This window comes from Propithecus coquereli, unplaced genomic scaffold (genome assembly GCF_000956105.1).
Source record: "Propithecus coquereli isolate 6110/MARCELLA unplaced genomic scaffold, Pcoq_1.0 Scaffold513, whole genome shotgun sequence".
In the NCBI taxonomy this organism is placed as follows: domain Eukaryota; kingdom Metazoa; phylum Chordata; class Mammalia; order Primates; family Indriidae; genus Propithecus; species Propithecus coquereli.
The window spans coordinates 360,635-382,703 of NW_012150986.1; the positions used below are offsets into that span (position 1 = coordinate 360,635).

Genomic DNA, 22,069 nt, shown 5'->3' on the forward strand with positions numbered 1-22,069 from the left:
CTTGTTAAATTTTACTTTTAACTGGAAATAAGCAGGATAAGAAGTTGAAATAATCTTGGGCCATACACAAGTCTATGGTTGAGTTCCAAGTAACAGAATGACTCATTGTTGACTTAAAGTCAGTTGTAGCACGTGCCAGGTGACCCTTCCCATACAACACAACAAAGGCCCAGTTACCCGGATCCTTGCTCGTCATCCTGACATCCTCGTACACCGGACAAAACGCAAACACACTTTCTCCCCAGTAAGGTTGTTGGAAAAAGTTTAATCAGCTATAAAAATTTGTAAGTACCAAAGGCCACCTCCAGAGGGAAAAGAAAACTACCTCCTTGGTTCTGGTTCATGGAAATATGTATTATTAGATTCTCTTTGAGGCTTTACAGCCCATGTTTGGTGGAGAACAGAATGATTCTGTAAGAGTGTGGTGACGTCTTCAGATAGTTCCTTCATGTTGAGTTCAATTACTTCAGAGGCTTAAAAAAGAAAGAATTTAAGTATAAGCAACATCAGAAACTGAAAATACAAGTCTTTAAAATATCTCCAGCTAACCTTTGCCCCATTTTGGCTTACTCCTAAAGATCTCTGTGTTTGAGGCAAATGAACACGAATATTCCACCCCTCGGTGCAATATGAAGAGAGCTCACACTAGAGCAATTAACTCTGCACAAGTCTTCCTGAAGCTGCTGTCTCTGCTAAAGAACAGCCTGTCCAATGCAAGGCCTGCCATAACCCCCAGGGTAATCCCAGGCAATATCTGCCCCTGAGCATAAATTTAATAAAGCTCTCCAGGCTGCTATCCTCTGTAAGAGCACATTATAGAGCCACGTGGAAAATAAGGTGCCCTTGGACACCAAGCCTGTCTCTTGCTTCTTTCTACAAAGAAATAAAATACTACTTTATTTTCTACAAATCCATGGAAATCTGCTTTTCTGAGTGACCTACACACCAGGGGTCAGCAAACTTTTTGTAAATAAAATTTTGTTGGCACACAGCCATGTCTATTTATCTATGCATTGTCTATGGCTGCTTTCCTGTTACTGCTGAGTGGTTGCCACAGAGACTGCATGGCCCACAGCCTAAAATATTTACTATCTGGCCTTCCAGAAAAAGTCTATCAGCCCCTGACCTAGACTATTACAACTCTAACCACAACAGCCTCCAGGTAGACAGTTATAGGTGTACTTACATATTTATTCCTGGCCTCAGGTGCATTACATTTCCCCCCAATACTAACTCTTGACAGCGCCATGGGCTGTCACATCTGTCCTGCTAACGGTGCCCGTCAAATAAGAGCATCCTGAGGGAGCAGGATCCTGTGAGACAAGCCCTGCGTTGGCCGCCTCTACACCAGGTCGACAGCTTGTCTGTAAAACAAACAATACTCGAAGATTCTACCTTACCCTTGCAGGCAGTCCCCATTACTCCAAGTCGCGTATTAGTTTCAGTTTATTTCCAGCTCAGCTAGCCTTGGCTCTGAAAAGCTGTCATCACTGGCATCGCTGTATCTATCACTGGATTAAAAGAGGAACTAATTTAGCAAGGTGTAAAAATAAACCCTGGACAATTATTCAATTTGCAATCCCAAACACATTCCACATTAACCCCCACTCAGAGAAAATACTAAGGAATATTCTTTTAGCACTTTCTAGTCACTACAGGAAGAGGTTAGTCCAACCACACACAGCAGCTTCCTTCTTCTGGTCGGAGAAACCGGGCATTTGCTTTCATTGGTAATTGGAAGTTACTGATTCAGAAAATTTTAAAAAGCATTTCAATTTAGATCAAAACTTATAATCTTCTGAAGACCACTGATCATTTCTAAACTTCAACAAAAGCCTTGAAAGCAGATTGCTCTTCTGCCCTCTTCCCTGTTGCTTCCCTACCAGAGCTGTTCCATTAACAAATTGATTTAACATGAAAGCCTTAGTTGTTGGATCCATTTATTTTCTGTGATCTGCTCTTATACTAGGGCCTCAGTCTCAGTCTATACGAGATTGAGCATCACTTGGTCCTACTCCTACTGATCTCAATTTGTTCTTAAGTGCAATAACAACACAAAGTGCTACCTGGATCTTCAGTTTTTTCATTTTTCACCCTTCTGATGCCAACTGTTTCCTTTGGCAATGAGAGGGTTCAGGACACACCACCTCAAAATATGGTGCATTGGCATATCAAATATTTGAAGCTGAAGGGATTTGAGAGACAGCATGTGCAGGAAGGTCTCTCTTACCTCCCTCTGCCCTTCCACCCCTGAAGCAGGTCCTAAAACCTAGGAAGGATTTTCTGACCTTCCCTGAAACAGGGCATAAGAGCCTCAGGTGAGAGGTGTCCTCCCTAAACCTGGAAGAAAGAAGCATCCTATTCTTTGAAGACACAGGGACACAGAGAAGAGAATATGGACAAACAGGCCTTGCTTGGTTTCCCCCAGTTTACTAGCATTAGATCATACTCTTTTTGCCCTATCATATTTCTCCATGACTCTCCACTCTCCAAATCTGCTATAGAAACACTACGCTTTACCTGTTTCTTTGAGTTTTCATTCCTTATTTAGACTCCTGTGTCACAGAGCACTTATATAAAATAAATATGTATGCTTTTCTCTTGTTAATCTGCCTTTTGGTATAGCGGCCTCAGCCATGAACCTAAGATGATCAGAGAAAAAGCTATTTTTCCTCCCCTATGTCAATGTGAAAGGACTAGAGAACGGTGACCACAGCTGTGTGTCCCTGAGTACATTGGTCAAACACTAGCCATTTTTTTCCAGCAGCAGGTTGGGTTTTGTCTGTATGTTTAAGGACCACAGTGTCCCCCTAGACACAGATCTGTGCTTGCCTCTGTGTTTGAGGATCACAGCAGCTCCTCATTATAGAGGAACTGACCATCTACAGTCAGCAAATTTCACAGGGAGCTTGAACTTGGTGGTCATGAGGGCTCAGACGTGCATTTTGGCTCAAGACCCAGAAAACACCCAGCAGTGCACATAAAAAATGTTAATGTACTCTCTAAACTCACCTTGAAATCCTATCTGCTTCAGATCATATATTCATTATGAATTATAGGTCAGCAACATGAAAGTTTTCCATTCCAAGAAACATTCTCATAGGTCCAAGGGTTTGAGAAAAAATTTGCAGAATTATGCAATTCTCAAAATTGGAAATATATGGGGATACTCTGATTACCTTGAGTCACATATAGTATTCAAAATAGGACTGATTATTGACATACATGTCACCATGTTGGGCTCCCTTAGAAATACACCTTCTCCATGAGATAGCTCTATAATGGAACTTCTGTGCTCTAAGCCTTGGGCTCTGTTTGGGGTTCCTCTTGCTCGGTTCCAAATAAATCAGCACACTGATCAACTCCACCAGAGCGCTACTGATTTATGGAGATGATATTGCCAGGAGATGTTTCATGCCTGATCCATTCCTAACTTTGGCCAAGCTTTTGCTGACTTGCAGCAATAAAAGTCTGAATTCCATAACAGGTGAAATTCCTGTTTTGTTTTGTTTTTTAAAGGGACGAAGGGAACAATTGGAGAAACCTTATGCTAGAAAACAAAGACTTTAATATCAGTAAATGAGGCAAACCATAAACTACAATCTATTCTCTGGTTCACACGCTCACTCTCCCCCTGACTTTTGGACAAAATAGTGAAGGTAGACGGGCACTAGAGTATGGAGAGGAGATAAAAGATGAAGAAATGACAGAAAAGACAAGATACGTTAGATAAACATATGAAACACATCCTTAAAACCAATCAAGTAAAATATACCTCCTAGTAATATTTTAGTTCAGGAAAATGATTTCTACTGTTACATAGGAATAACTGAAGAATATTTTTTAAAAACTGGCCCTCAAAATGTTGCTATATCCTTATCCACGCATTCTCCCTACTCAAGTGTAGAATTCTTCCTGGTTCTATGCAACATTTCATGTCACAGAATTAGCAAAGAAAGGGGATTTGCAAGCTGTACTCAACTCCCTGTCTGAGAAGAAATGAAGGTCAAGGGCATTCCAGTGACTTACCTGGCATACAGCTCATTCAAGGTGAGGCCAGAATCCCCATCATACTCACCCAGGCCACAAGCTCAGGTTTAAGCTGCAATGCAGTAGGGCAGTAAGGCCCACCAGGGCATGTCCCTTAACACAAGTAACAAGGACCAAAAGGCTACAGGAACGCCATTTTCTTGGGTGCCAGATTTTACACCCACTTCCTCCCCACCTCTAAGCCTGGGAGAGAATAGGATGGGCTCATATCTTCCCCCTCACACTCCTGGTTATACTATTTATTAGCCACAGACCTTTGGACAGGTCATTTGACTCCTGAGAGTCTAGAAAAAGTGGCAATAATACCTACAAACTCACCAAAATGTTTATAAGGGCCAAAAAGAAAATGTGTAAGCTTGCTCTGAAAACTATATAAAAAATATAAGCTGTTGCTATTTATGGGGATTACATATTCATAACATGGTATCTCCCAAAAAGTCATGGAAACATAAAGAATCAATGAAAACTGCTAAGTGCATGATTTTGAAAACTGTTGCCTAAACCAAGTGTAATTTCCTACCCACATTAAACAAGCTGACTTGGTGGGTCTGTTTCTAACCTAATGGCTCTCATTTCCTGTCTGATGGCTGTCTGCCCCAAACTCTGCCAACGCATCAAAGTGGCACAGGCTGAGTCTAACAAAATGAGGCTCAGCTTGAGTTTATTCATGTCCAAGGTTAATGACCGGGTTCACTAATTGTCTTTCATACGTGTTCAGAGACCAGGGTAGGACAATAAAATACGCCATGACACTCAAGAACAGAATTATCAAAATAGGCATCACTGCTGAACTTGCTGATTTTAGGATATTCATCTGCCAGCAAAAAACAACTGCTGGAAATAAAATGGGGATCACATGTGAAGGCAGAACAGCAGTGGCTCTTGCACATGCAATAAAATGTGATGCCACTCTGTGCTGCCTGTGACTTAGGGGTTCATTTCTGTTTCACACAGAACAAACAAAAGATGTCATAAGCTAGATTTATCTGGGTGTATTTTCATTCAATTCAAGACATCTCAGCTCTGTCTTAAGACTAACCTGTCTTTTTTAGTAATCTTTTCCACAGACATACACATACACTCAGGCACACAAGTTCTCCCTGGGAAGAATTATCAGATATTAGGGTCTTGCATGTTAAATTTTATGAAGTGCCACAAAATACAGACTCATTCATGTGTGTGCTGTTACATTTGAGGAGGAGAAAGTTTTAAAATTGCACTGTCTAGTATGGTAGCCCCAAGCAATGGTGGCTATATAAATTTAAATCAATTATAATCAAATAAAATTTAAAATTCCATTCCTCCCTTGCACTACCCACATTTCATGTGCTCAGTGTGGTTAGTGACTGCCATATTTGATAGTGCAAATTATAGAACATTTCCATCAGTGCAGAAAGTTCTATAGGATAGTGATGATTTAAAAACAAATGAATAATGATTTAAAGTAAACGAACTACAGTCACCATGCAATGGCCCGCATCATTTCCTAAAAAGGTTTTTTTTTAAAGGTCTGACTACCTACCATTAATTAAAATCACAGCAAATATCTCTTATGCATGCATGTGTCCCCCAAATCATGGAAACTCTCTTTTTCAAAAAACTATTTCATGATACCATTTCTTGCAGGACAAAAATCAAAACCACCAGCAGCCAACACATGGGAATCACTATCCTTACAACACCGGCTCGACTTCCAAGATGTGACCACCATGGTCCACGTGGGTTCTTGACAAACAAAAGGCTTGTCATAGCCAAGTTTGTTTGCCAAAGACTTCTAGTCCCTAATAAATTCCCAATATAAGAAAATACATATTCCAAGGCGCTAGGGAAAGAGTACAGTAACGCCTCATACATCCCACCTTCTGTGCTACCCCAAGGCAGCTGTTAAACCATTTCTTGTCCATTAACAGAAAGAGGTGGTTGGAATTTAAAATTTTCGTAATGACACAGTTAGGATTCCCAGCATGCATGAGTTCCTATAACATCAAAATCCATTACATGTGAAAAAGCATGTTTTAAAAACAGGTTGCCATGCACACAGTTTCCCCAAAGCATTGTTACTGCTATACTTACTTCCTTCGTAAAGGGCCCCTGGAAGCCATAAAATATAAGAGCAACGAAATAAAAACTTAGTTTGCTTTGAATAAGTTTTGCATTTCACAGTAAACAGTAGAATACAACCCAGGCAGGGTGTTAAAAGCACAGAAGTCTGTATTTGCTATTAACTCCATTCCTGGCTGGCACCACATTATCAACTCTGCAGTGAACCATGATCAATAAAGAACACCTTTTACCCAACATTTAATCCGCAGGGGAAGATGTACTCAAATGTGGCTTATTAACAATAATTTCCCAGAAAAAAATCTCAAGGTATAGTGTTGAAGTGCAACAGTCACAGGGGGAGACTGCTTTAAAAGGTGTTTAAAAGAACTGTTCAAAAAGAAAGCAAAATAGAATCTTTCTTTTCAATTTCCATTCGCTTTTCCTTAAAGTGTAACACATTAGGGGAAAGTGATATTTTGATGGCAGTTTAACACATTAACTGCCATGTGAGTTGTATTTAACTCACGCTGGTTGTGAGCCCGGGGCCTCGTGAAGCATATGTAACTCACGGGTCTCTTTACCTTGGGAGCCAAGTGAACTATTTTTCAAGTTACAAATAACTCATGCACAGAAAACAATAAAAAATAACAAATTTTTCATTAAATAAGAAAGGATCATTTTGTTTTTCAAGTTTTTATTCTATTTTTGTAATAAAACACCTTGGCCCCAAGGAAAAAAAAATTTTCTAGTGCGGCAGTCAATGTGTTAAAGTTTACAAAGCACCATCGCAACTGTTCCTCACAGCAGCCCTAAGGAGGAGGGCCAGGCGGTTTAGGCTCAGTGACTTGGATACTACCCAGTGAGTGGCAGACCCAGAAGTCAAACCCCATAACATCTGCTCTACTCGTCCATACTGTTCCCACAGAAATAAAATATTTGCACTATATGTTGCAAGAACGGCCCCTGGCAACAGCAACCGTGCAGCCCAAAAGCCAAAAAGCAAGGTGATTCTAAGTTTGAAACAGTGCTAGAAACTGAATGTTGATTCATGCAGGGGAAAAGAGTAGCTTACTCTCCAAATCCAAGCGAAAGCAGAGCCACCTAACGTGAGATAAGTGTGCCTTAGAGAGAGAAATGCACCCTCTGTAGTCAATGGAGGAACTGCTCTCACCTCCGATGCCCGCCACGAATTCCATGAACTGGCATCCTAATAGAATATAGACCCCTATTCCCCTCTGGCTAAGCAGTTCAGGAATGTATATGGACAGCCGAGCGGCAGAGCGGCGTGGGGAGTTCAGGGGACAGCAAGCTGCTCCATATGGATTTGTGTGCACTTTATCCTATAAGTCAGGGGAAGCCGATGAGTATTTTCAAGCTCCAAAATAATGTAGGGAGATCATTCTAACAGCAGAAGATGGATTGGGAAGAGGAAAGCTGGAGGCAGAGAGAACAGGTAGGAGGCTTTGCAGGAGGCAAGAGATGAAGGAGACTGGAACTAAAGTAAAATTAACAATAATAGCATCAGCATCATCATAATAATTCCCATTTAAGTTCTTCCCATAGACCAGGCACTGCGCTGTTTTACATTTTAGTGTGAAACTTAACCTCCGTCTCTGCCATGTCAAGTGGGGACTTTTATCAGCCCCCTTTTATAAAGAAATCGAAGCACAGAAGAATGAGGTCACAGCCAGCTGGGAAATAAAAGAGCTGATTGGAACTTGGCTGACTTAGCTAGAGTCCAGACTCCAGAGTCTATGCTCTGAAACCCAGGCTACTCCCTTGGAACCTGGCAGAAAACAGAGGGAAGATGGGGTGGATTCCAACAACAGGAATCTCCAAGACCTGCTGCCTATGAGCTACTGGGCCTGGGAGGAGGGAGGAGGAATCTGAGCTTCCCCACAGGAGTGCAGCCAGGTCACACTGCGTGGACCATGGGATCACTTGCGGGAAGATGTTTATCCTGATGTTAGTTACCCCTGGCAGCCTGGGAGCCTTGAGTGTGACCATAAAAGAGAGAACAAGCTCTAATGCCAGCAGCATTCCCGACACTGCTGGGACTGTGTGCTTGCAGGTCTGTGTCCTTTCCAAGACCGGGGCTCTGTAGCTGAAGACTCCTAGCAGAAAGTCTATGGATGGGGGCGTTGGAGGTATGTTTGGGCAGTTTTCCAGGAAGTGGTCCCACAAATTTCATGACAATCTCGGAAGGTCGTCTGTCATCTCCCAAAATTTAGATATCAATTATATTCCCCAACGAGTGGCCCAGGACAGGGAACGTGTTCCTATTTAACGAGCACTCGCTGCTCTAGGACCCAGCACAGGGGCAGGGACAGAATAAGCTGTAATCCAGGTGGTGTGCTGAGGGAATGCTGAAGTATGCAGCTGTTAAACATTAGGAACATCATGCAACTTGGAAAATTGCAAATGAGGTGTCAAGTTCAAAATACAGGCTTCTGTAATTAATAAGGAATTTATAGTGATATTTTGAGAACATATGAATAATATCCAATTTCCCACAACTTTCACCCAGAGGTTTTGGCATCCACCGATGATCCTATTCGAATCAGGTATGACATCGGGGGTTGCTTCTATATATTTTTTTTTTATTTTATTTTTTTAAAGACAGGGTCTCGCTCTGTTGCCTAGGCTAGAGTGCAGTGGTGTCATCATAGCTCACTGCAACCTCAAACTCCTGGCCTCAAGCCATCCTCCCACCTCAGCCTCCCAAGTAGCTGGGACTACAGGGGCGAGTAGTTCATGCCACAATGCCTGGCTAATTTTTCTATTTTTTGTAGAGATGGGGTCTTGCTCTTGCTCAGGCTGGTCTCAAACTCCTGGCCTCAAGCAATCCTCCCACCTCAGCCTCCCAAAGTGCTAGGATTACAGGCGTCAGCCACCACAGCTGGCCTGCTTCTACATTTTTAATTGGCTTTTTTTTCCTTTATTTTTGTATTTTCTGAATATCATTAGGGACACATGGAATTTCAAAAAATAAAATGTGTTATAATCTAATACTGTCATTTTCCCTTTTGATGTTCAAATTGCCCAAAATAAGGCCAGCAGGGGCCATTTCAAGCTGGCTTCTTTGACTCTGTAAGAAATATTTCCCATTCATTCTCGGCTGTTCCTTCCTTTTTTTTTTTAAAACATTTTTTTTTTTTTTTTTTTTTTTAAGACAGTCTCACTCTGTCTTCCTGGGTAGAGTGCAGTGGCCTCATCATGCTCACTGCAGCCTCAAACTCCTGGGCTCAAGCAACCCTCCTGCCTCAGCCACCTCAGTAGCTGGGACTACAGGCACGTGCCACCATGCCTGGCTAATTTTTCTATTTTTTGTAGAGATGGGGTCTTGCTCTTGCTCAGGCTGGTCTCAAACTCCTGAGCTCAATCTGGCTTCTCTGGGCAGAAACATCACACACGTGTTGTTGCATTTGCGCTGCTGTAAGGAGGGTGACATCTGTGTGACTTATCACAGGAGGGAGAGAGCATAGGAAACCTGCAAATGGATGTCTCCAGACTCCAACGTGTATCTTTTCCCTTACTGATCCTGCTGGGCATGCTTACTGTGTCACTGTAATAAATATTAGCTGAGTACAACTACATTCTGATCCCTTTCAGCAAATCACCAAATGTGTGAGTGGTCCTGCGGGGGTCCCCTAAACAAGACTCTTCATTTGATTTTTTTTTTTTTTTTTTTTGAGACAGAGTCTCACTCTTTTGCCTGGGCTAGCGTGCCGTGGCGTCAGCCTAGCTCACAGCAACCTCAGACTCCTGGGCTCAAGCAATCCTCCTGCCTCAGCCTCCCAAGTAGCTGGGACTACAGGCATGCGCCACCATGCCTGGCTAGTTTTTTCTATATATTTTTAGTTGTCCGATTAATTTCTTTCTATTTTTAGTAGAGACGGGGTCTCGCTCTTGCTCAGGCTGGTTTCGAACTCCTGAGCTCAAACAATCCGCCCTCCTCGGCCTCCCAGAGTGCTAGGATTACAGGCGTGAGCCACCGCGCCCGGCCTCTTCGTTTGATTTTGCATGTATTTTTGAGAACCTCATAAAAACCTAAAAAATACTGCCCTAAAACTATTATGCCCTTTCAAAAAAAAAAAAAAACTATTATGCCCTTAATCAGACAACTACAAGTCCAAAACCAGGTAGAACTGGTCTTCATAACTGCTGCCATTCTGTAGGTAACAAGGTAGCTGAGAACTTAGCTCACTGGCTCTAAATCCCAAAATAATATCCTTACTGCAACTTCGCAGGCACGAAAAGATGAATGCTCTCCACCAGGCAGAATGCAGAGACTACAGCTCAGATATACTTGCTCAAAGCCAAGGATATTTACACTCCGTACATGTGCCATACAGTTGAATATCATCAGAGCCAATTTCTGGGAAAGGAAGTCATTATTCTAGTGTTCATATTCCTTGTCACATTTGTTTAGGGTTGATTACAAGCAGTAATCTTGTTTGACAGAAATACAGCCCCAGCTCAGCTCACATTAGAGCGTGCCATCAAAGCGGTCATTGGCTTTTCAAAGCTCGCTAATCCCATGGAGCTGGGCAGGGAGGAGCTGAAGTGCAAGGCTCCTCTGGAATCCTGGTGTCTGTCATTGGATTAATTCATAGTCACCATTCTTAGCTGGAAAACTCCCTGCAGTGTGTCAAGATCAGACTAGACTACATCCATCCTTCCCTGCTACCTGCATTTATTACTTTAATGGGTAATAAACAACCCCTGTGTGAGAAGGAGCCAGGGAGACAAAGATAAATATTAATAAGATGCTGGCCGCCCTTAAGGAATGCACCAGTTTATGGTTGACACATAGGACTTCTCTCACTTCTGTGGAAGCCTAGTAGTCAGCTGTAATTCCAATGCCTGCATCACAGTTTTCTTAGGGGTCTTTCCTTCTCTCCAAAACACACTGTATCTTGCTTAGGAGTCTCTACCAATGAGTCAGTTTTCTCAGAAACGACTGGGGAGCTTTACGCAGAGACCGCCAGCCTGCATGCAGGAATTGGCAGGCCATGCATTATGCAGGTGGGCAGTCCACACAAACCAGACGACATTCATATATGAGTTGGTGCTTGCAAGTAGCCAGATGATTCTGGGTGAATTATTTCTCCCAGCCATCTAACTTGCTCTGTCACCCTCCTTCTTTCAGTGTGAGAACCTGAAATAACGGAGACTATAAAGTGGCTGGGAAGGGCCACAGCACGTATCTGACATGGGACCACACTGGAATGTCTGATATGCTGTGTAAGCCATGCAGCCTCAGAACACAGGAAGCTCTTCTTCAGAGGAAGTCTCTTATGCAGAACCACGACGCGTGAGCCAGATAAAGTGAGCTGCTCCACTGAAGCAGGGAAGAGCCCAGAGCCTCCTCAGCCTGCTCCTCACCGCAGCCCAGATCCCAGCTCTGCGGGCACAGTTTGAAAGCCAGTGCACTGGTTCAAGACCGCAAGCAGTGATCATTAATTCAATTAGACGCACGACATGCAAAGTATGTAAAGCTGTTCCCATAAGGAACACACAGTGAAAGGAAATGCTAGAGAGCTGTGCGCTTCTCCTAGCAGGTTATGCCACAAATAAGCAGGCTTATGTAACACAAGCACGCATACACACACCATGCACAGACCCTGGCAGCCCTCAACTGCGATACTGCAAGGCTGCTTGCTAGCATGAGCGTTGGCAATGGTAATCTTTTAAACAACATTTATCTAATTACTGTGGTAATAACCCCTACCTGCGTCTATGATATTCTGGCTAGTCCTTTCACTTTCGAAGTTATTATGTACAATTTTCTTGAATGAGAAGAAGATAAATTCCTCCCAAACTCATATTTAAGTGTAATGAAATTTCAGTGAAAATCATTAAGGAATGTTTTTATTCAAATCTGATTTTAAAAATTGTTACACAGTTTGCCTGGAAAAATAGCAAAATACATTAAAAATGTTAATAATAATGGGAGTAGGGTAGATTAGGTCTTGATTTACAATAATGCTATGATAATGAAAAGATGGGTAAAGGTTCTGGTATAAGAGATAAAATCATCAATGGAATAAAATAGAAATTCCTGAAACAAATGCAAATTACTCGTTTTTCTAGAAATTTCACAGGGGATGTGGGGTGTTGGGGGGGTATCAGATCCCTACCTCACACATTTTGCTGAAAATAAAGTCCATATACTTTATCGATTTAAACTATAAAACAGAAACCATAAATGTGTTAAAGGAAAACACCAGGGTTATTATTTTTATAATCTTTCCATAGGGAAAGATTTTAGGCATGATACTAAGGGCAGAATTCATAAAAGATCTGACTACATAAATTTTTAAAAAAACATAAATAAAGACTATATAAAGTCATTATCTAAAACTCTTTAGGGAGATTAAAACTACCACTAACAACTTAGAAGAAAAGCAAAATCATTTGGAAAATTATTTGCAACCTAACAAAGGATTAATGTCCTTTATATAGAAAGAACTTACCAATCAGTAAGAAAAAGAATACAATAACAAAATGAAAACAAAAAGGCATGAGCTGTGAACAAGCTATTCATAAAACAAAGAGCCAATAAACATATAAAATATTCATATATATTTATCGAAGAACCAACAAAAGAAAATCTCATTTTCTACTTACCAAAATGACAAAAATTTCTAAAATAATACCCAATGTCAGCATGATTTGGAAAGCTGACCCATTACTGCTGTAGGCATGATTAAATTATTTTCATTAAGAGGAAAAAAATGTGTTTAAGAAGAAAAAAATGGATTTTTCACTTTTAAAAAAAATTTATAGCTCTATGAAATTTTGTGAGAAACCAAAGATGGTAATAACTGTGCATCTTGGGTCATTGCTGGGAGCAGTAAACTGGTTACCTGGAAGAGAGTCTGCACCCCTGTTGCAGGTAGGTGTTCAGGCTCCCAGTTGCCGCGAGTAACAGCCCCAGGTATGGAGGGGAAGGCTTCAACGGCCTCGAAGAAAACTCAGGATGAAACTGGACGCCAACAAAATAGGGATGATCTGAAATAAGAACAACCGTGATGCAACTGAAACAGACAGATATGAGAACTGCTATAAAGGTCTTCTTATCTTTGAATAAGAAAACTCATGAAAAGGTAAGATGACAATTTAACTGGTTATCATCATAGTCAGTTACATTCACGATCCATTTCTGAGTGGAATTCCAAATTGTAAAACATATCTCACTTAAAAAGAGATCCAGAAAGTTCATCTGTGGAAGGTGTTAGAGTGAGCAAAGCCAAGCAAAAATTTTTGAATGGCACGAATTCTGCTTTCCCAAAATCTGTCTGCTTTTTGAAGGTACTTTGTAGACTTCCATTGGCTCTATTTCCATGGTATCCCTGGGCCTTTAGGCTAACCCTGGGTCATTCTTTCTTTTAGATGGCTTCCAGCCGTTTCCTACAAGGTCTTCTCCTTTCCCAAGGGAAGGGTCCCCTGGGATAAACCAACACAGTGCTGACTCACTGGGCTACCCCTGGGGCTAAGACAAGGACAACTGCTTTTCTAAGTCACAGCTTTAAGTTGGATATGAATCATAGCACCATGAAACGGAGGATTTTTTGGATAAAGTGATTCAGAGCAACAAACCATTCATTCGAACATTCTGTCCCTGGCGATGACTCAAACTAAAGATAATAAAATATAATAAGTTTCATAGGGGGAAGTAAATCTAACTTTAAAGCTTTCAATGAGCTTATCAAATGATCTAAAAATCTAGTATGGAATTCAAAATCACAAATTCCCATCACTTACCACTGAAGACCCAAAACTACTACTACAGTAATTAGGAAATGATGATTGAACAGAAATATCTGCTCTCCCAAGATTATTATTTAAAGCTCTGCTTGGCCAGGGCACGGTAACTCACACTTGTAATCCTAGCGCTTTGGGAGGCAGAGGCAGGAGGATTGCTTGTGACCAGGAGTTCAAGACTAGCCTGAGCAACATTGTGAGATCTCATCTCTACAAAATAATAATAATAATAATAATAATTGCTGTACAAAATGGTAGCCACTAGCCACACATGCTATTAAGCTCATTAAAATTAATTGGGCATGTGCTCGATGGCCACATGTGGCTAGTGGCTACCATATTGAACAGGGCAGAACAGTTCCATCATTGCAGCAAATTCTACTGGACAGCTCTGATCCCAGAAAAATCCAGTGTAAAAATCCTCCACATCTAAAAAGAAGCCTTTTTGAATGAGAGGCACACTCAGGTATGAAAGCGTGGTGAGGGGAATGCCACCTTCTTTCTCCCAGGATTGTATCCCCTCAAGAAAAGAAGAGAAATCATCCACACTTAGAAAAGAAATTAAGCAATGTGGCTTTAAATTTAAGATGCAATAAATCTTACAGCATAGCATCTAGGGATGTCTTTGAAAGAAAGCAGACAGTAATTGTGTTTTTGTACCACTACAGACAGAAGCTGAGCAATGGATCGTGTCATAGCCAGGGACAGAATATTTAAATGAATGGATCATTGCTCTGAATCATTTTATCCAAAAAAGTCTTCTATGCCAATGTGAGGAGAGCCTAAAAAGTTCTTATTTTGATGATGTTCTTTCAGTCAGACAAAGTACCTTTAAACTAATGCTCTTACTTGCTTTAAAACAAATTCCGACATTATACTAATCTCAAGTTTTGTTGTTCCTCTTAGAACCCTTCAGGAACAGTGGAGATTCACAGATATGCTTCTCAGGGGTACCTAAGATCAAAATCTTCTGGGAAGTTTTTCCTAATAAAATGAATTTCCTTGTAGTCAGCTTTTAAAAATTGCAAGGTTTTATAGCAGCTCTCATTTCTTTCCAATCCACGTGAAATTTGAAAGCATCAATGGGGATCTAAATCCTTGTGATGAAAGGAGCTTCTAAGTATTTGCTGACAATAATGAGAATCAAGAGAATTAAAAGAAAATAAGTACTTGAACAAAGCAAACAAATAGTAATTTGCTTAAGAAATTCTCTGCCTTCTCACATGCTAGAAAGATTTAAGAGGTTTCGATACCAAACAGTGATCCATACTTTAATTCTAAAGGATGAGCATTTCCATCACAAATACTCCTGGAAATACATCCTTACTATTTTAATTCAAAACTCTAGGCATGAATTAATCATCTTAGGTGGAGTGTGAAAACAAGAGGAACATAGGCAAAGAATTTATGAAGAAGAAATTAAAAAAAAAAAACAAGAGGAATAATAAAATCCCACAGGGTTGATGGCAGAAGAAAGGGATGACCTGGGTTTGTTCCAGGCCTGCCAGGGCCTTGCTGAATGGCCCTAGACATGTCACTAAACCCCTGTGCACTCCAGTCTCCTTCTCTGTAAAGTGGGAATAGCATCACCTGCTTTCTTAGGTACATAAGGCATGCAGAGTCCCTAGCAAGAGGTCTAGTGACAAGCATACAGTAAGTGCACACTAAATGTCCACTGCTTTCCTTCTTCTAGGAAACAGCTAAAATGCTGTGGCATTCAAGGAACCTTTTCAGGCTTCGATTTTCCTCCCTGCTCAGGATTCTAGAAGTACTTGAATAGACTAGAGACAAAAAGGGAAAGAGACAGAGAAAAGGCATTTGAAGTAGAGAAGAGTGGCACGAGCTGATACGGAGAAAGGAGAGGGAAATTAGAGGAAGAGCAAGTAGTCCAGTTTATCTGGAGCCTAAAGTACACAGGTTGAAAAGGTAGGTTCTAGAATATCATGCTATCATTTCTGGAGTATCCTATACACACTTAGCATTCAATAAATGAGAGTGGTTATCCAACATATTAGTGTCACACATGCTGAATAGTCAGAGTTCTGTCTTTGTTAGGAAGTCTTGGAGAGGAAATGGCCTGGAAGCAGGGAGGAGCTTGGGGACGAGTCTGAGTCGGAGCTGACATGAGCGGGGACTAGCGTGGCAGGGATGGGAATGCACAAATGCAGTCTTTCCTTCCAGAGACAAAATCTAAGGGACTGGACAACTGATTACAGGCTGTGGGTATAAAGTGGAAGAAGAGCTAATATGTACAATCTCAAGTCTGATGGTCTAGGAGAATGGCTCTCAACCAGGGGCAAATGTGCCTCCCTGGGACATCTGACAGTGTCTGAAGATGTTTTGGGTTGTAACAACTTGGGGGTGAGGGAGTGTGATACTGGCCTCCAGTGAATGGAGGCCAAGGATGCTGCCAAACACCCTACAGTGCACAGGATGGCCCCACAACGAAGAATTATCCCACTCCAAATGTCAATGGTGGTGAGCGTGAAAAATCCTGGACAAGGAGATTGATGGTACCTTAACGGAAATAATCAAGAGGAAGAACTAATTGGGAGGGCACGTAAATTTAGTTTTAAATAACTTGAGATAGAAGTGCCAAGAGAACAGTATTATCCTGGATGGAGCTGGAGTCCATTCTACTAAGTGAAGTATCCCAAGAATGGAAAAACAAGCACCACATGTACTCACTGTCAAATTGGTATTAACTGATCACCACTTATGTGCACATACAGTAGTAACATTCATCAGGTGTCGGGCAGGTCAGGGGGAGAAGGGATGGGTATATTCACACCTAATGGGTATGGTGTGCACCGTCTGGGGGATGGACATGCTTGAAGCTCTGACTCGGGTGGAGAAAAAGCAATATATGTAACCTAAACATTTGTACCCCTGTAATATGCTGAAATAAAAAAAGAGAGAGAGAGAGAACATGCTGATAGAAAAACAGGTCAAGCAGGCACCTGAAAATGTCAAATTCAAGTTATTTAAATGAAGTGTATACGTGTGGGCCTAGGTCAAGGGTTGGCAAACATTTCTGTAAAGGGATCAGTAGTAAATATTTTAGGCTTTACAGGCCACAAGGTCTGTCTCCCAACTACCATCTCTGCCATGGTAGCATAAAAAGCAGCCAGAGACAATACATAGATGAATGAGTGTGGCTGTAGCCGGGGCTCAGGAAACACTACCCCAAAGTACTTTGAACAGGCGAATGGGAGGGCTTCACAAGCAAGAAGGTCACTCTGACCTCCCCCGCCTTTCTGCACAAAAGCTGGCCATAAAGAAATTCTCTGCCCTACCTTTCCTGAAAATAGGTCATAAGACCCTTGTTCCAGAGGGGTCCTGCCCCACAGCAGCGGGGGGCGGCAAGGAGTGCCGCACACAGAGGCCAAGAAGAATCAGAACTGCCAGGGTCTCCGCCCTCAGACTATTACCATTAGATCATACGCTTTTTGTCCAATCACATCGCTACACAGCATAAACATAGACAGTTTTCCCTGGGCCTCTGGGTCTTCATTTCTGAAGACTCCTGTGTCATATAAAACTTTGATTAAATAAATCTGTTATGCTTTGCTCTTGTTGACCTGTCTTTTGTTATAGGAGTGTCGGCCATGACCCTCATATAATGGGTAAGGAAAAGGTAACAGGTAACACCTTTCTGCCCCTATGCTATGTTCCAATAGGACTTTATTTATGGACACTGATATCTGAATTTCATATAATTTTCACATGTCACAAATATTATTTTTTTTAACCACTTAAAAATGTAAAAAACATTCTTAGTTTATGAGCCATACAAAAACAGTCGGGAGGCTGGATCTGGAGCACAGGCAGTCGTTCACCAACCCCTAGGCTAGAATGACAAGACAAAGAGCCGAGACCAGCTGTGACCATGGGCTTACCACGTCCTTGCACAGCTGAATGAGAAGAACTGCCTTCTGTCTCATATGCAATAAATGTTTAGCTTGTGCCTATCTTCCCAAGGGTGTCCCAGCCTGGCCACAACCAACTTCTTTAGTGTTCATCCTCATTAGAAGTCCAACACCTTTGCTCGTGTTCTGTTTGGTCTTACAAAGAACTCTGAGAGCAGCAATCAGTGTTCAGAAGCTAACTGACTGGCCCATGCTTGACCATGGAGCATCAACAATAGGGAAAGGGAGGAGGGGACCAGGTCCTTCACACAACAGACATCAACACCAGTCACCGGCAGCAAGGCGGGCACTTGGCCATTCTTCCTCAAAGGAGGGCCAGTAGAGTGCCACTCAACAGTGAGCTGTCTGCCTTTCCCAGAGCACCAAGCCTAGAGGCTAGTGCATAAGAGAAAACCCAAGGGGGTGCAGTAAGGAAGCATACTGATTGTAGAACTGGAAGACTCTGAACAATACACCATTTTAGGGTAGATTCAGACTAACAGGATCCCAAATGATTAGGATCATAAGCAATCTGCTTTTTTCATGAACTCTGTAGTTGCATACTTATTCCAAAGAAGAGCAAAAAAGAAAGAACATGAACCAATTAGTCTGCGATCAACAAAAAGATGTTAGCTCACCACGAAGCTTTTCAAAAACGAAGAGCCCACTTACTTGCCAGTTCAATGATTTCCATCCTCTCCCCATCCACATCCTGACCTACAAAACTTAAGTCGCTCTGCTCGAATTGGTTGATCAGATTAGGATTCACCTGGAAAAACAAGAAATGAAGTGTCTTTGGGCCACAGTGCAATATCAGCTTATGAAGAGGTTCATCATCAGTTGGATGGGCTTTCCACTTCAGTGATCCTCTGACTACTAGCTGTTTTCTATATTCAATGCCCAAAGCCAATTTTAAACTCATGATGAACCTGAGATATAAAGTCTGGTCGCGGCACCTAAATTTGGGAGGCCCACCTTCTATCACCCAAAGATGAGATTCGAAAAGTCAGACTGTGACCCAGCTATTCTAAGAACCTTGAAACTAGCTATTTATGGCCGTCCCCATATTTGCTTCTTCCGTTGAGTTATGTCTACTTACCAATCTCTCCCCAGTTCACAAATTTGCCTGAGAGTTTGAAACTATCTTATTTCTCTTATGACTAACCCCAATAATTGTTATGCATGTAGTTACATAAAAGCGCTACAGAAAAGCTCAGAGATATTTTTCTACTAAAATAACAGTTTGAGATGACAATTTGATGACTTGGCTCATAGGCCCTTCCTGCCCTCATCTCATCACTATCCCTTTCCTCCTTTTCAGCCTCTCCTTCACTAAAAGTGCTTTCCCATCTAAAATCAAACTGGGAGCGGTGGGCGGTGGTGTGTACTTCTAATCCCAGCTACTCGGGAGGCTGAGACAGGAGGACTGCTTGAGCCCAGGAACTGGGAAATAGCATAGGCAACATAGTGAGACCCCATCTCTACAAAGAATAAAAAAATTAACTGGGCATGGTGGCATGCACCTGTAGTCCCAGCTACTCAGGAGGCTGAGGCGGAGGATCACTGGAGCCCAGGAGTTCGGGAGCACACTGAGCTATGATTGTGCCACTGCACTCCCACCTGGGCAACAGAGCAAGCCCCTATCTCAAAATAATAAATAAATTATTTTATTATTATAATAAATAATGATAAAATAAATTAATTTAAAGGTGGGGTCTCACCTGTCCTTTGTAATCTAAACCCCATAGCTTTTATTCTACTTTTTAAACATTATGCCAGTTCTCAGAATTTATAATTATTTTTCCTTTTTTAACAGTTTTAATGAGCTATAATTCACATACCATACAATTCACCCATTTAAAGTGTACAATTCAGTGGAGAGGTGCGCATCCATCACCATAATCAACTCAAAAACAAACCCTGTACTCTTTAACTATCATCCTTCAACCTTCCATCACCCCCATTAGTGGTAGCCACTATGTATATCCTGCCTCTATATATTTGCCTATTCTGGCCATGTATGTATACACACACACACACACACACACACATATATATATACATATTTTTTTTTAGGGACAGGATTTCGCTATGTTGCTCAGGCTGGAGTGCAGTACCTATTCAGAGAGGCCATCATAGCACCTTACAGCCTTGAATTCCTGGGTTCAAGGGATTCTCCTGCCTAAGCCTCTTGAGTGGCTAGGACTGCAGGCCTATAGCACTGTGCTCAGCTGGCCATTTGACATTAATGGATTCACACAATATGTGATCTTTGTGACTGGCTTCTCTCACTTAGCATAATGTTTTCAAGCTTTATCTATGTAGCATGTATCACTACTTCATTTCTTTTTATGGCTAAATAATATTCCATTGTTTGGATAGACCACATTTTACTTACCCGCTCACCAGTTGGTGGACATTTGAATTGTTTCTACTTTTTTTGGCTATTATGAATAATGTTGCTATGATCATTCATGTGTAAGTTTTTGTGTGGATGTATATTTTCATTTCTCTTGGGTATGTACCTAGGAGAGGAATTTCTGGGTCATGTTAACTCAATGTTTAACTTTTACAGAGCTTCCAGATGATATTCCAAAGTCACTGCACCATACTGCATTACCACCAGCAATATATAGATTCCAATTACTCCACATCCCCACCAACACTTGTTATTGTCTCTCTTTTGATTTTAGCCATCGTAGTGGATGTGAAGTGGTATGTCTTTGTGGTTTTGATTTGCATTTCCCTGATGACTAATGATGTTGAGCATCTTTTCATATGCTTATTAGCCATTCCTACATCCTCTTTGGAGAAATGTCAATACAGATCCTTTGCCATGGTCTTTATATATTCTAGATACAAGTCCCTTATCCAATACATGATTTAACCTGAAATTATTATGTTACCTTATTTTTTGTCCGCTCCAATTAGAACATAAGCTCCCTAACAAGAGGGAGACCATGTCTGTCTTTTCCCCTTCCATCCACAGTGCATGCCAGACACAAAATAGGTGTGGATGAATGAATGGCCACACTATTGTGTGCATACACAATAGTGTATGCACCTTACACCTTCGTACACCTTCTCATCACCACTGAGGCAAAGCAGCTCAATAGTTTTCAAGCCCACCAGTTGGGCTGGTTCCCAATGGAAATAAAACCAAATATGGGCTGGGCACGGTGGCTCATGCCTGTAATCCTGGCATGAGGGAGGATTAGAGGTGGGAGGATCCTCTCACCTCTGGGAGGCAGAGGTGGGAGGATCACTTGAGGTCAGGAGTTCAAAACCAGCCTGAGCAAGAGCGAGACCCCATCTCTACTAAAAATAGAAAAAATTAGCTGGGCATCGTGGCATGCGCCTGTAGTCCCAGCTACTCGGGAGGCTGAGGCAGGAGGATCGCTGGAGCCCAGGAGTTCAGGATTGCGACTGCACTCTAGCCGGAGCAACAGAAAGAGACTCTGTCTCAAAAAAATGGCCTACACTCAGCAAACTATGTTCTTTGATCATAGTGACATTGTTCATAGCCTACCCAGCATTGATTTCCACAGGTCCTCCTTCAAAACAGAGGCTTGGGCTTATTCTGGTATCCACCCCATCCCCACATGGCCCATGGGATGGCATGTGTCCTATATAAGAGTTTGGTCCTACTTGGTCTAAGCCAAACATGATACCCTGTCCCTCTTGGCAGATGAATGTTGCAAGGACCCAGGTTTAAGCCCACTGACATTCAGCATTGCCCTGGCAATGGTTACTAGTTCACGGGTGAGCAGGTAATCTAAGTTGATTTCCCTGTCTAGGAGAGACGCATGTTGCCCCAGCTGCTGCCAGCAGCAATCGGGCAAAGCAGACAGAAAAGGGCAGGGCCAAGAGACTCACAGAGACGACAGGAGCCCTGGCTGCACCATGCCTGGAGCTGCCCAGCCTCTGGACTGCCTGTTACCTAAGATAATAAAATTCCTCATTGCTTAGCCTGGTTTGAGTGACAACGGGCAAGGATTTCTGTTCATCGCAGCCAAAAGCATCCTAATTGACACACTAATTAATCCTGGTACAGACAACCTAAATTTCTGGAAATCTATGCTTCTCATGTGGCAAGCTCAACAATTGACTTCTCTTCGTCATGTGACACTAAGCCTCAAGCTCGATGTAAACTTCCAAAGGTGCCCAAGCCAAGAATCAACCATGTGATACAGAGGGACACATCCCTATCCCGAGAGGCACTTGGCTCCTTCTCAGAAGATTCAAGTCCCTTTTTTCCCAAATCTGGCAAAATAAAGGGTAGAGACTAAGGATAAGGG

General features: G+C 42.0%; 1 protein-coding gene across 1 annotated transcript in view; it reads right to left on the reverse strand.

The window, feature by feature from the left end:
- Positions 1 to 247: 247 nt before the first annotated feature.
- The window catches only part of CTPS2 (CTP synthase 2), a 102,979-nt gene continuing 81,157 nt past the window's right edge, over positions 248 to 22,069 (reverse strand). The window contains exons 16-19 of the mRNA XM_012656639.1: positions 18,444 to 18,540; positions 12,966 to 13,110; positions 1,401 to 1,511; positions 248 to 473 (exon numbers count right to left, since the gene is read on the reverse strand). Of these exons, the coding sequence (XP_012512093.1) occupies positions 1,442 to 1,511; positions 12,966 to 13,110; positions 18,444 to 18,540 (312 nt within the window). The 3' untranslated portion in view covers positions 248 to 473; positions 1,401 to 1,441. The remainder of the gene's footprint in view (positions 474 to 1,400; positions 1,512 to 12,965; positions 13,111 to 18,443; positions 18,541 to 22,069) is intronic.